This window comes from Macrobrachium rosenbergii, chromosome 23, assembly GCF_040412425.1.
Source record: "Macrobrachium rosenbergii isolate ZJJX-2024 chromosome 23, ASM4041242v1, whole genome shotgun sequence".
NCBI lineage: Eukaryota > Metazoa > Arthropoda > Malacostraca > Decapoda > Palaemonidae > Macrobrachium > Macrobrachium rosenbergii.
The window spans coordinates 31580435-31593332 of NC_089763.1; the positions used below are offsets into that span (position 1 = coordinate 31580435).

The 12898-nt window shown below is 34.8% G+C and overlaps 1 protein-coding gene across 2 annotated transcripts; it reads left to right on the plus strand.

Moving 5' to 3' along the window:
• The first annotated feature begins 1782 nt into the window (after positions 1 to 1782).
• Positions 1783 to 10820, plus strand: BCAS2 (BCAS2 pre-mRNA processing factor). Of its 2 annotated transcripts, XM_067125524.1 has the most exons (7): positions 1791 to 1945; positions 5694 to 5855; positions 6044 to 6136; positions 6802 to 6974; positions 9557 to 9667; positions 9921 to 10116; positions 10487 to 10820. In XM_067125524.1, exons 2-6 carry the CDS (start codon positions 5781 to 5783, stop codon positions 10102 to 10104), a joined length of 636 nt encoding a protein of 211 aa, XP_066981625.1. In that variant the 5' UTR covers positions 1791 to 1945; positions 5694 to 5780; the 3' UTR covers positions 10105 to 10116; positions 10487 to 10820. The 2 variants fall into 2 exon arrangements, with proteins under 2 accessions (XP_066981624.1, XP_066981625.1); XM_067125523.1 differs by having other exon boundaries at positions 1783 to 1945; positions 9921 to 10820.
• The last annotated feature ends 2078 nt before the right edge of the window (positions 10821 to 12898 follow it).

Genomic DNA, 12898 nt, shown 5'->3' on the forward strand with positions numbered 1-12898 from the left:
GTTAGAACCTGCGAGTGATCTTAGCCCATAAAATAGAATGTGGAGGACTACGCCATTGTTATTGGAATTCACCAAGGAAATGAATCTGCACAAACACTCCCATATTCATCATTTATTATCACCATAAACATAGCTTCCTTTCCTTCGTCTTACACTCACCACAATGTAATTTTTATGAATCAATTTTCGTATTGTTTCTCATGATTTATGGAAAATGCTGAAAATATCAAAGCAAAAACGTCGAGAATCTAAAAGAAAAATAAAATAAAAAGAAGCAAGTAAAGAACTCCGGGCTCAGATCTTAAAAGGAAGAATATTGGAGTGATTGATAACACTGAGAACAAATAAAGAAGTCTGTGGTGTTTACGTGTCCTAGGATACGTCAAGGATTATTCAGAGCAGTAGAAGCACCACACACAATTATCGTTGTTTCTCTCCAAAACGCATCAGGTCATGAAACGCCCAAAACATCATTCATCCTTCCATTTTCTTGAAGGATAAATATCGCAACTGACCTTTGTTATAGCTTGTTATTATTCTATTGTTTTCGTATGTTGTTATTCTTTTACTGGAGAAGGTTCTTGTTAGCACTAAATATTTAATTTAGAAGTTTACCTATTTATACATTTTGCATCATATAATCCAATAAGAAGTTGCGATCTCATGTTCTACACATAAAACTGCGCAGAAGGGAGATAATGTAACAATTTTTTGCACATGTATATATTTTAGTGAGTGGTATATAATAAAAAAAATATTTTCTTTAAACTAATAAAAAAAATATTTTTAAACTAATAAAAAATGTTTCTTTACACCCTTGAAATGCCCATTTACGATAAACTTTAAAACCTTATGCGAATGAATATATATATATATATATATATATATATATATATATATATATATATATATATATATATATATATATATATATATATATATATATATATATATATATATATATATATATATATATATATATATATATATATATATATATATATATATATATATATATATATATATATATATATATATATATATATATATATATATTTATATATGTACATACAAACATTTTTACTTTAACATTGACAAATTTCCTAGATTGGCTACAAACCATAGGCTTAACAGTATTAGCACTGGTTGTTTTTACGGCAGTGCAAGGGAACAAACTTAGCCACGTTTGTATAAGTCAAGTGTTGGCAAGATTCACACAACTTGCCACTAAAATGCAGAATAATGAATAGATTTTTTCTGTTCAAGGTCAGATAATTGGAACAAGGGACACGTACAGACAATCAGTCTCTCACAGATGCGTGTATCCTCATAGCAGTCACCTGCCAAACTTTATTGAGAAATAAAAATAAATGGAGAAAATTAAATGGTAGGCACACCTTATGATTGTATGACGCGCATGTTATAGTACTGGTACACAATGAAATAACACAAAATATGAATTTTATAAGTAAAAATTTTGAAAATTTACTCAGATGTGTGTGCGCTGAGGTGACTGATTAATTGTGATGGATCGAGATCCCGCATTAGCACATGTGACACGGTCTCTTGCCCCTAGATCAGCCGGTAATTCTTTTTAACGTGTCGTCTCTATTCGGCCTTGCAGATTGTTTTGTTATTACAAGAGTTTTATGCGATACAGATGTTATATTTTACACATTACATTACGTTACATTAGATCATTACTTACGTTGTGAGTGATTCGAACAAGAACCTTTTAGAAAAAATCGACTGGTCCAAATTTCCCACACAATAAGTGAAGAAGAGTCATTGTTTACAGTTGATAGCTCGGACTTTGGCGTTAACGTGAGCACTGAACGAGGGGCGAGGCTGCAAAACCCTTGAGTTTGTTTTACTTGATCTTGTGGTTACGCCAGTTGGTTGCTCAATTTACTGTTTTTAGTGTTATGTATCAGTCCTAATCTCGGTAAGTTTTTTTTTAGTCAATTTGTCGTGTAATCTTAAATAATCTTGCGGTTTTTCACCGTTAACGGAGAGAGACCCGTAGCCAGCTTTGGCTAACCAAACGTTCGTAGGAACATGTCATATAGGCTGGTCCATAGCCAACGTAAAGTAGGGTTTGTTTGATTGTAATTTAGTAAGATTGGGACCGTAATGATTTTGGGGTAGGCTAGGCTACCTACCCCATGGTCCAAAGTAACACTGGGCTGACGAGGTGAAGACAGCTGCATTAGCATAGGGTAAACGCTCGGAGCGTGAGACTGCAACCTTCCTCCGCTGTTTGGACACTTTCAGGAAATGCATTCGAATGTGCCCCCATCAGCAACACACCGAGACCTCTACATTCCTATCAAAGTAACAGTTTTCTCCTAAATTACGAAATAATGGTGTATTTCCCATTAAACAGAGGTTCGTTAAGATTCAGCCATGCGTGGTGCTAACTTACTGGCCATGACGCTCTCAAAACTTTTACTTAAAACACTTTAAAAGTGGACGAGTGAAGCCTTCTCGATATTTGCCAGTCACTTGTGTAAACAACCTGCCCATTTCCTGTGTTAAACCTGCAAAATATTGTACCCATAGACGCTGACACCGTTTCCTTGACATTAGTGGAAAACGCTGGCACTTTTGGGGATTGGATGGGGAACTAGCGAATTTTTGGGATGCCAGAGTGCTAGATAACTCTTAAATAACTAGGTAGCTAAACACCAGAATAAGGTTATAAGTTGAGTGAATGTATTACGTGTTCATTATAATTCATTCATTCATTCATTCAGATTCCTGAGACAAATTTCAACGCTTTTGCTCTGAACATTACGATGTAGCTATTTTTCATGTTTTCCTATTTTTTTATTTATTAATATATATTACATACAGTATAATATATATATCACATACACAGTGTAAGTTTTGTCGAATATAATGGTGTTTTAAGTAATAATTTTGGATTTAAAACCTTTATTTCAGTCCTGTATTTTGACGTCATGGCATCTTGACTCTCGTACCAGTTCTAGATAAATTGTCATACTCAGCTTTCTTGCATTTTCACCTAAGTGGTAACACTCATATGTACACATTACATGTCTCAGAAGTATACATAGTAATATGTACTTAAATAAATGAAGTCCTAACAACAAAATACTAAATTTCTATTGTAAACAATTCACTAATGCGTCATCTGCTCTCGGATGTTTGTGGCAGCCAGATGTACAATAAGGCTGGAAAATTGTTCCCTCCACAGTTTCGCCACTTTGATTGAGTAAAGTACTGTAAACAAACATTCTCACGTATTTTAAGTGGTATTTTGAGTGAATTAAGAACAAAATGTGTATAATTACAATCAAATTAGCACTGTGGAGCTTCAGTTGCAATGTCAGTAATGATAAAACCATGGAATAAAGGTAAAAATGCATATCAGTTCAACCACATGACAGACAGGGATTCCATGTGTCATATTTTCACTAGTGTAGGCAATAAAATGTTGTTTTATAGTGCTGATTACAACTAAAATCCTAAGTAATATCTATAAACATTACATATCTCTGCAATTAGTGTCAGTACACAGTTGAATGAACGCTGAGAAGGAAGTGTCCAATTGCCATTCATTTTGTCACAGTCTTTGGGAAGACGCCATATTGGATTCAAAATTGCCTTCAACACCTATTTTACGAAGACTTCACATGCTTATTATAGTTCGTGTGGCAGTTTCCTATAGCTCATTTTGTTAATGAAGCTTCAATCTTTTGAAAGGTTTTCTTAAAGGTTTAATTTTTTTATTTCTCCAATTAAATATCGAGTGAAAAGTGAAAATTCTGTCACCCAAGTGTCTCAACCCCGATCATGTACCCTAATCTTAGGCCTATCGCTTAGTGATCTCATAGGTCACAGCCCTTGGCCTTTGGTCTAAATTTTATATTCATTTCAGTTCATTATCATAGGCCTAACCAAGGGAGGAGTCTGTATATTTTGATGAAAAAAAGACAGAGAGGTGAAACGTGGTATATTTATTTTTACTTCGCCTAGGTTAAGTAGGCTACCAGTGCTCGATGTTAGAGTACAGTATTTTGCTTTGCTCTTAGCCTGTGCATCCTTAATATGCTTATTAAGAAGAGCTTACTAAAACTAGCCTAGGCCTATTGTAAATAAAGGCCACGGTATTTCTAAGTATTAGCTCCGCACGGACTGTATGGAATGGTTCCGTGAATATGAGAGATATTAGGAAGCCATATAATCAAGAAGGGATTGGCTAAGGAAACCTATTATAAAAGGAACCATACTAAACTAACATATCCTAACCTAACCTAGTAGGCCATGCTACTTAGCTTGGGGGCTCTGCACCCCAGACCCCCCGTGAAGGAAACTCCACTCTTTACCAAAAGTTCCCCTATAACACTGCACATGCGCAGTGGCAAAAATATAACCAGTTCTGACTTCTGAGGTTATTTACAGGTTAATTACAGTTGAGCGACAAAAAGTAACGGTAAATTCTTGATAAGCAACCAAAATACTATAGAAAAGGTCAGTTTCCAAGGTGATACCCAACACAGAGTTTATATTTAGTTCTACCAAGGGTACTCTTATCGAGCTGTTGAAAAGTGTTTAGCCAAGGATATAAAGTATCCCAGAATGGTTGAAAATGCTCAGAAACTTCATAGAATGGCTAGGTTGCCAGTATAGTGGTCAGTGTCATGGCATTCTGTTCAGATGTAGGGAGTTCCTCCAGGGTGATCATTGACTCTGTCATGGTTAGTTACTGCCGCAGTGTAGGGTCTGTGATGGGGTGTTGAGGGAACCTGGCTGACGTTTGCCTTAGCACCTTAAGGTGGTGGAGAACCGAAACCAAGCAACTTTTACTTTCAACTGTTTGGTCAGTGAAATTTATCCCAACCAGGCCAAGGAACAGTGCCCTAGGTCAGGTTGGTTTTAAGGGAGGTTATATTAGGATTTATCAGGTTTTTTGGCAATTTTTAACAAAAGACCATAATGTACTTATATCCCCCTGGTCTGCAGTTGCTTCATGTTGGGACATTTATGCCTGTGGGACTGGTACTAAATGTGATGTTCATGAAAGTAGGGCATGTCTTAAAGTAAAAATTTACCACGAAACTCTAGCTTATCATTGAAGAATGGATGAAAATTTGCTCTACAACCAAATTGTTTGTACCAGAACTGCTGAAACATGGTTTTTCTGATACTTTTTGGTGTGATTCCAACAAATTTGATATTCATTTTTCATAGAAATGCTTTGTTAATGCCCTGCAATCCCCGCCCCCCCATCTAACAGTAGGCCTTGGTGGGCCAAAGGCTTAAATCCTATATTCTTTTCTATTCTAGGCCCTAGTGGGAGACAGGGGTTTTTGGGTTGGGGAAATAACTGAAAATGAGAGAAAACTAGACATATACTATAACATAATTTCACTGAAGCACTGTTGTCATACCCTACTTAATCTGATTTCCTCTAAATCAAAAGAATGTTAAATCATCAAATTTTCTTAAATTATGTTAAAACTTTGAAATGTATTGCATTAAAGTGAGGCTTTACTGTACAGTATACCATTTCTTACTCTTATGGGACTTTTGTCTTTTTCTTTTCTTTTCTTCTGTGTTTCTTTTGAAGTACATCACTAATTGGTATTTGAATGTGGGTCAGATTGAGACTATCACATCCTATGAAAGCTTTAGATGCCGTCAGTTAATAAAATGTTTCATTCTAGGTGTTCATGAAATAGGAAGCAGACCACAGAAGAAAGAAGTAGTCAGATAAGCCACGCAGAAATAATTCCAAATAACTTCTCAAGAAGATGAGTCATGATGTGATTGTTGATGCATTGCCATATATTGACACTGGTTATGATGAACCTGGAGTTAGAGAAGCGGTAAGGATGAGCCAAGTGGGCTAGTGCAAATGATGGTATTGTATTGAAAAAACTTTTTTATTTTCACTCTATGAAAGTCAGAGTAAATCTGTTTTATTTTTACTCAGTATGTAAGTACAAATAAGTCTGTTTTCCTTCTCCATCCTTTTGTATTATTTCAGTATTTGATACTGTGTGCATTTTTGCAGGCAATTGCAATGGTTGAAGATGAAAAGAAGAGATACCGCCCTACAAAAAATTACCTTGAACATCTTCTGCCGCTGAATTTGTCTGCATTTGAGGTAAGATGAAATGAATGTGTAATAGGCATTTTGGCAGGCATTTTAAGTAATGATAAGATATAATGCTTGGCTTAGAGGTTTTCTTCCCAAGGAGTAAAAATTGAAAACTGACAAATTTCAGATAAGACAGCCTTTTGGTAAGACCAAAGGAATTCATGAAAAGTAAGAAGGTTGAAAGCAATGCCTCCAAGATTGAGGGGGCTATTCAAGATCTTTATCCCTGTTTACAGTCTCTTGTGTAAGGCACCATAAAATTAGAAGTGAGAGACACTTGCTTTGAGAGCTAAATAGAGTACAGTACTATATTGGGATACAAGTGCCACTCATCATATGTTACAGAAAAGTTAATCATGCGGTCAGATCATAATTTTGGTGATGATTGTGTCTTGATTGTGTTTCAAAAATTTTGAAATGGACTTCAAAGTATTGTCTTTGCTAATCCAAGGATCAAATAAGATGAAGGGTAAAATAATGAGGGATAAATTAGTTTAATGAAAAAGATAGTTTTCACTGCTTGTCATGGTGTTTTTAGTAAAGTAAACTGTAAATGAGAAAATGGTTAACTGGGATATTATTTTACGTTGAGCAACTAGTAATTATGTTTTGTTTCTGTATGAATATTTACTCTATGTAAAAAGTTTTCAACAGCTCCTACCTTATTGTAGACAGAGGTTATGCGTGTGGAATTTGAGCGTGTGGCAGCAAGACAGCCGATGGACACCCTTAGCATGAAACGTTATGAATTACCGCCACCACCTCCGGGCAAAATGACTGATGTAGCTGCTTGGAGTGAGTGTGTAGATAATTCAATGGCTCAGCTAGAACACCAGGCTACCAGGTACGGTTAAACTAGATTATTTCCTACCATAATTTTATAAGAATTGTTTAATTTTGTCAATGGTTGCAAATTTATACATCGCTTTTAATAATTAGTAAGAGGTAAGAATCTCATACATACAGAAGTGCCACAAGTTCAGAACTGGACCTCAGTTTTTCTGTCCTCTGTAATGTGTCAATTTTTTTGGCATGCATGTTCTTTTTCCTTTGAAAGATGGTAAATCCAGTACTTATATTGCCCAGTTTATTTGTCATGAAATGTTTTCAGACAAAAATTTACTTTGTGTTTTATTAGTATCTGCTCTTTATAATACACAGTATATCATCAACTTAATTGTCAAGAGGATGACAGTGGGAGTGACACTTAATGCACATCTCCAACAACATTATTTAGAATAGCCTACAGTACTTGAATAGGCCTTTTTTTTTGTACGACTAAATTTCAGTGTGGAAGATTCATTAGTACTTATATTGTACACGCACAGTATTTAACATACTTCCCATAGTGTTTTGCAAATAGTTAATTTTGCCTGTTAGCTGTGTTCCATTACAATAACACCTGTACTGCATTTATATTAGACATTATTTGATTTATTTTTGGAACAGTTATTTGCATTTTTATTTCTTATGGTAATTTTTTTAATTTGCCAAAGAATAAGTGCTTTGGGTTCTCTGGTAACTTATTTTATGTGCAAATGACTAATGTTAGCAACCTGTGTGGTCTGGATTCCACTGGTTGACAAAGGTGTGTTCACTGTTTTCTTTTATTCAGTTAGGGGAAAGCTACAATTCCTTTCAGGATAGTTTTAAGGCTTGAAGTAGCTGAAGAGAAAGTTTTCCATTGACCTTTTTATGAAATCGTAATACTAACAATGAAGGTATATAGAAATTGATTCTCATATGGAACGGTTAAGATTTATTTGGGCCTTACATTTTGGCATGTTTAGTTTTATTGCTGGTCCTGAGTATTGTACAGTAGCACTATTCAAAATTTTTTAAGGTGCTCTCGGTAACACTATAGACACAAATAGAAAATACCAGATCTTTTGTTTATGTGTAGATTAAGTTTCCAGCCCCAACTTCATGATCATATAAATGGATTTATGTCCGATTTTACCTTTACAGGGGAAGTTAGTTTTGCTTTCTGTCTTGTACTTTTTCTCCAGAATTCCCAACTAGTCCATGACTTCATTTATGCCTTTTTTCAGTGATATTCTATCTCATCCTACAGTTCTTTGTCTGCCTTCTTCCATATCTGCTGGTGTTTTAATTGCTGTTGCCCTTTTATCATTACATGCTCAGTTTTTAAAATAGCAGTCTATTATCCAGCTTAGAACACCAGATCTTTGCATCTTCCTCATTTGTAATACAAACTTCCAAGCATACTTCAGCCAAGAATCTCAGTATCTTGTAATATCTTTTCAGAATCTCACTATGTAATTTGTTCATGTTTTCCTTAATCACACTAAGCCATTAAATAAATGCACAATGTTCGGTGCAAAAGGATACATACCTTTCAGCAGTTTGAATCATTCAGTGCACATACTTGAATGGAGAATAAACTAGAATTAGGTTTTACATTAGATTGGCTATATTGTCTTATTGTTTTTGTTTACAGGCTTTGAAATACAAATTTATAAACAGCACTTTAGCAGAATTATAAATTTAATAAATGGTGCTCTAGTAGTATGTATTTCAATGATTAATTGTCACAATTCACTAATTCTCCTCTGGACTGCTTTGCTATTCTTTTGAATTGAGTTGTCATGAGCCAGCACTGCTGAATGTTTCCCCACAAACATACAGCAATTTAAGGTAAATGAATTGCACAGAATTGTATTGTTTTTTTTATTGCTTTATACAAAAGTCTGTTATTGCAGTTACATGTTTTAAATTCTCCAACTGCATCTGTGTATTCACGTTAGGATAGCCTGGGAATTGAAATCTCTTGTATTTTAGGTAGCCTAGCTAGTGAACTTTTCACAGGCATTCATTCACATATTTAAAGTAAGACCAGAGTTTGGGGGAGGCTGCCGTAGGCTAAGTTGGCAAGACTTTGCCAACTGCATTTTGTCCCCCTTTTTTTCCCCTATGGAGTCCACTAGTTGAGATAGGAGAGAGATTATGATATTATTATTGTAAATGTTTGTGTCTTTTTTAAATAAAGAACCACAAGTTTTATACAAACATATAGTATTTTGGCTCAGTTTTATAAAAGAATATTTTACTCACTGTTGAAGAATATGAATGATGGATAAGGTCTGCTTTGTAAGGCAACGTAGTGGAATTCACTGACAGTGCCTTGCAGAGCACAGTGTAGGTGGTACTGGAAATTCACTGCACCTTCATTAACCTCCAGCGTCTTTACTCTAATAAAAAAAAACCTTCATGGCAATGAAAGTCTGGAAGTATAACTTTGTGGTCTAATTAAACTCTTTTTATAATTATAATGATGATGATATTTTCCTTCAAGTACTATTGTCATTTGGTAACAAGTTCAAAAGAAAGTTAGCTATTTTCACTTGTACTTTCAGAAACCTATTATGTAGATTGAAATGTTTAACTGATCAAAACAATTTTCAGGATAATGAATTTACAGCTGATGGAAGAATATGGATCTGAAGCTTGGAAGAGTCACAATAATATGCTTCAGAATATGTTGACAAAACAACAAGCCTTATTGCAAGATATAAAGTAAGTGATCTTTTCTTTGCACATATTAATACTCACAGCTTTAATTAGGATTTTATGAGCTATCAATTTGCATTTTACTTCCATAATGGTCAGGAGTACAGAGTATTAGTAAATGGGATAGATATATGTTGTAGGTTATGATTATTAATTTTAATAATATTGTTTATTGATTTGGAATAAATTCCATTCTTTTTATTAGCAGAGAAATTGATGCCTTTGTAGCTAACAAAATAGTTTTTCTGTTGTGTAACAGGAAAGAAATTCAGGAGCTCAACTGGTCTAGAAAGAATATGCAGACAAAAGCAGGTGAAGAACTACGTCATCTTGAAAGTAGTTGGGTATCCCTAGTGTCCAGGAATTATGAAATTGAACAGGCTTGTGTAATGTTGGAAGCACAAATAGCCAAATTGGAGATGGAAATGAGTAACCAGGATTAAAAAACAAATATGGTATGAGATATATTTATTTTATTTATTTTTGCCATGTCTTGGGAAGTTGGATTTATATCCATATTAGTTAAAGTTATTTTGTTCTCAGTTTTGTAAATGCACAGCTATTGGGGGCCTAGGAATGATTTTGTTTACTCAAAAGCTACTTTATTCTGAGTTTGAAGTGCATTAAATGACAATAGTTTGCCATTGTATGGTATTTTCATTTAGGATAGGTCAATTTGTCTGTGTATGAAACAAGTGAAGTATGGAGTTCATGAGTTAACTCAAAAACATCACATGATTAACTTTGTGCCAATTAATGCAACATCCTCCATAAATACAAAATTTTTTCACTATAGTTGTCAAGACCTTGAATTTTGCTTTGCAGCTGATGATCCCTTACAGTTGTTGGGACTAGTTTCTGTGAGACTTTTATACCTTGAAAGTACTAGTAAGTGATTAATTCTTATGTGTAGCCTAGTCATCTCACAAGAGTGCATCAGAAAGTAAACAGTTCTTTTACACATGGTTGTCAATATTTGAGTGGTTCTCAGTGTTTAAAGCAGTGTTGCTTCAGAAATACAAAATTATGAAGAATTACCTTGTAACTTGTGGGTTATGCACATCTGTGAAGCATTAATCAATAAGTGGTATGGGTAAATATTACTTATAATTTTATTTTTATCAAAGGAGTACCTCCTTGAATTAAACTATTTTAATAAGATTTTGCATTATTCAGCCCTGGGCTTATATTAAAATATTCAGTGATCAAAACATGCAGTGAATTATTGAAATATTGCATTTCTCATTTAAGGTATGCATTCATCTTTGGTTTAAGTCTCTTATCAATGAAACAGAAATGGTTAGGAAAATACAAATCAATTTAAAAATTAGCTTACAAGAAGTAATTTGATTAAAGTATTGAAGAGTATTATAGCTACTAACGTTCATGCAGTAAATGGAAAGGCACTCTTTAGTATGAAAAAAGCATACCAGTCTTCTACTACTTTATTTTTACATTATGGGACTGCTTTTGTACCTTTTTAACAGAGTTTAAGGATGTTTACCTAGTAACCTAGTAACTTGGTGATCTCTTGAATATATAACAGACATTTTAAAGATTAAAATGTTTTCAGTTTAAAACTGTGGACCCAGCATCTTTCGTAATTTTTGGTATTATTATAAAGTATTTTAGCCAGAACATTGAGCTATATTTCAGCAGCTGTACCCAGGTATTATTGTGGCAATGAAGAGGCATTACATATTGCATTATCTTGGATACATGAGGAACAAACTCATGAGATGTAAGTATTTCTGAGGTTTGTGGTCTTTAATTGGGAATGCAGCTCAGAATGACTTCTGTTCTTTGGGGTATGGCTGGATTCAAACTGGCTAGACTTCCAGCACGTTGCAAATGCTGGAAGTGATGTTAGTGGTACCAGACAACATTCATGAATGACTGGATGAACATGGTGACCCTGTATCAGAAGAGGAGAGAGCTGAAGTTGTTTCCGTGGTAGATGCCCAGAATGTCATTACTTCTTGTAGTAATGACTGATCTGTGCCTGACTTTCTCAGCTTTAGTAATGTCAGGGAGTAATTTGAAATCCTTATAAAAAATGGATTATTCCAACCACAATGGCATGTTCAGGCTTGCTTGAACTCTCATCAGGAGATGGGATTTCATTGTTAGAAGCAGTAGAGTTTATTTTACAGTCAGAGGATGCTCGGCTATTTTATGCGTGATGCCCTGCTGCATCCAAGCCACCATAATCAATTCACTCAGTCTCCCTATCATTTTTTTGTGTTGCATCCACAATCCAGTACATTCGCCATCTTTCAGAAGCTGTATCCCTCATCCTCTTCACTGGAATGAGTTGAGTTTGATTTCCTGCTTGCACTGCATCTCACCCATACACCTCCTCCTAACATTAATGTAAGGAGTTATCATGGTATTGGGCTATAATTCAGCAAAGCAGTGTGATTTGGTAAGTGTTATAATTACTGTATTTTTTATGGTAATGACATGTACATGAGAGTAAAAAGAGAGAGCACCACATGATTTATTATCTACCATTATGTAGCATTCATCATCAAGGTTTGACATGAAACAAGATCTCGCCACACACTTCTGTTCTGTTCACTTTTTGCCCGAACTTCCATCAGGTCTAGGCCACATTGGTTCCCTTTTTCCATGTTTTCCTGGGTTATTATAGGTCTTTGTCCTGGTACTTGCTTATAACTGCTTTCCTGACCAACTGTTCCTCATCTCTTCTTATCTCATGTGTAAACCAACTCCATCTTGAGATCTGAGTCTTATTTCCAGCCTCTGGACACGTCACTCCATTAATTCCTTATTCATATTCCAACCATAAAGTTTTCCCCTCATGTTTCCATGTCTATGATTTTTATACCAACTTCATCGCTTCTCTTTACATGTCTAAGCCTTCTCAATTTATTATCTACTTGCTGGACTCTTCACTAATTGTGCAATTCTCTGTCTGCAGAGAGCCCATAAATCTAAATATACTGTGGTTATATCTTTTAAAAATTTCATCCATTTTTTTTTTTACTGTGTCTCCCTCTATATATGGTAGTACAAGCCTTATGTACCCATTAGAAATCTTGCTCGGTCTAGTAATGGGATATTTTTATTTACTAGTAACGTAGATACTTTCCATATCATCCAGGCTGTAGCCGCATTTTGTCTTACTCCCTTTCAGTCCCTGCCTCAAAGTCTGTTGTATCCTCAGGTAAGAGAAATTTTCTAACCTCTAAAAACACATGGTTCTCTACTTTT

Bases quoted from the DNA above. Each gene is read 5' to 3' on its own strand.
- BCAS2 (XM_067125523.1), top strand. From the start codon at position 5,781: ATGAGTCATGATGTGATTGTTGATGCATTGCCATATATTGACACTGGT. The intron at 6,137-6,801 runs GTAAGATGAAAT...ACCTTATTGTAG, and splicing joins TGAATTTGTCTGCATTTGAG to ACAGAGGTTATGCGTGTGGA. The intron at 9,668-9,920 runs GTAAGTGATCTT...GTTGTGTAACAG, and splicing joins GCCTTATTGCAAGATATAAA to GAAAGAAATTCAGGAGCTCA.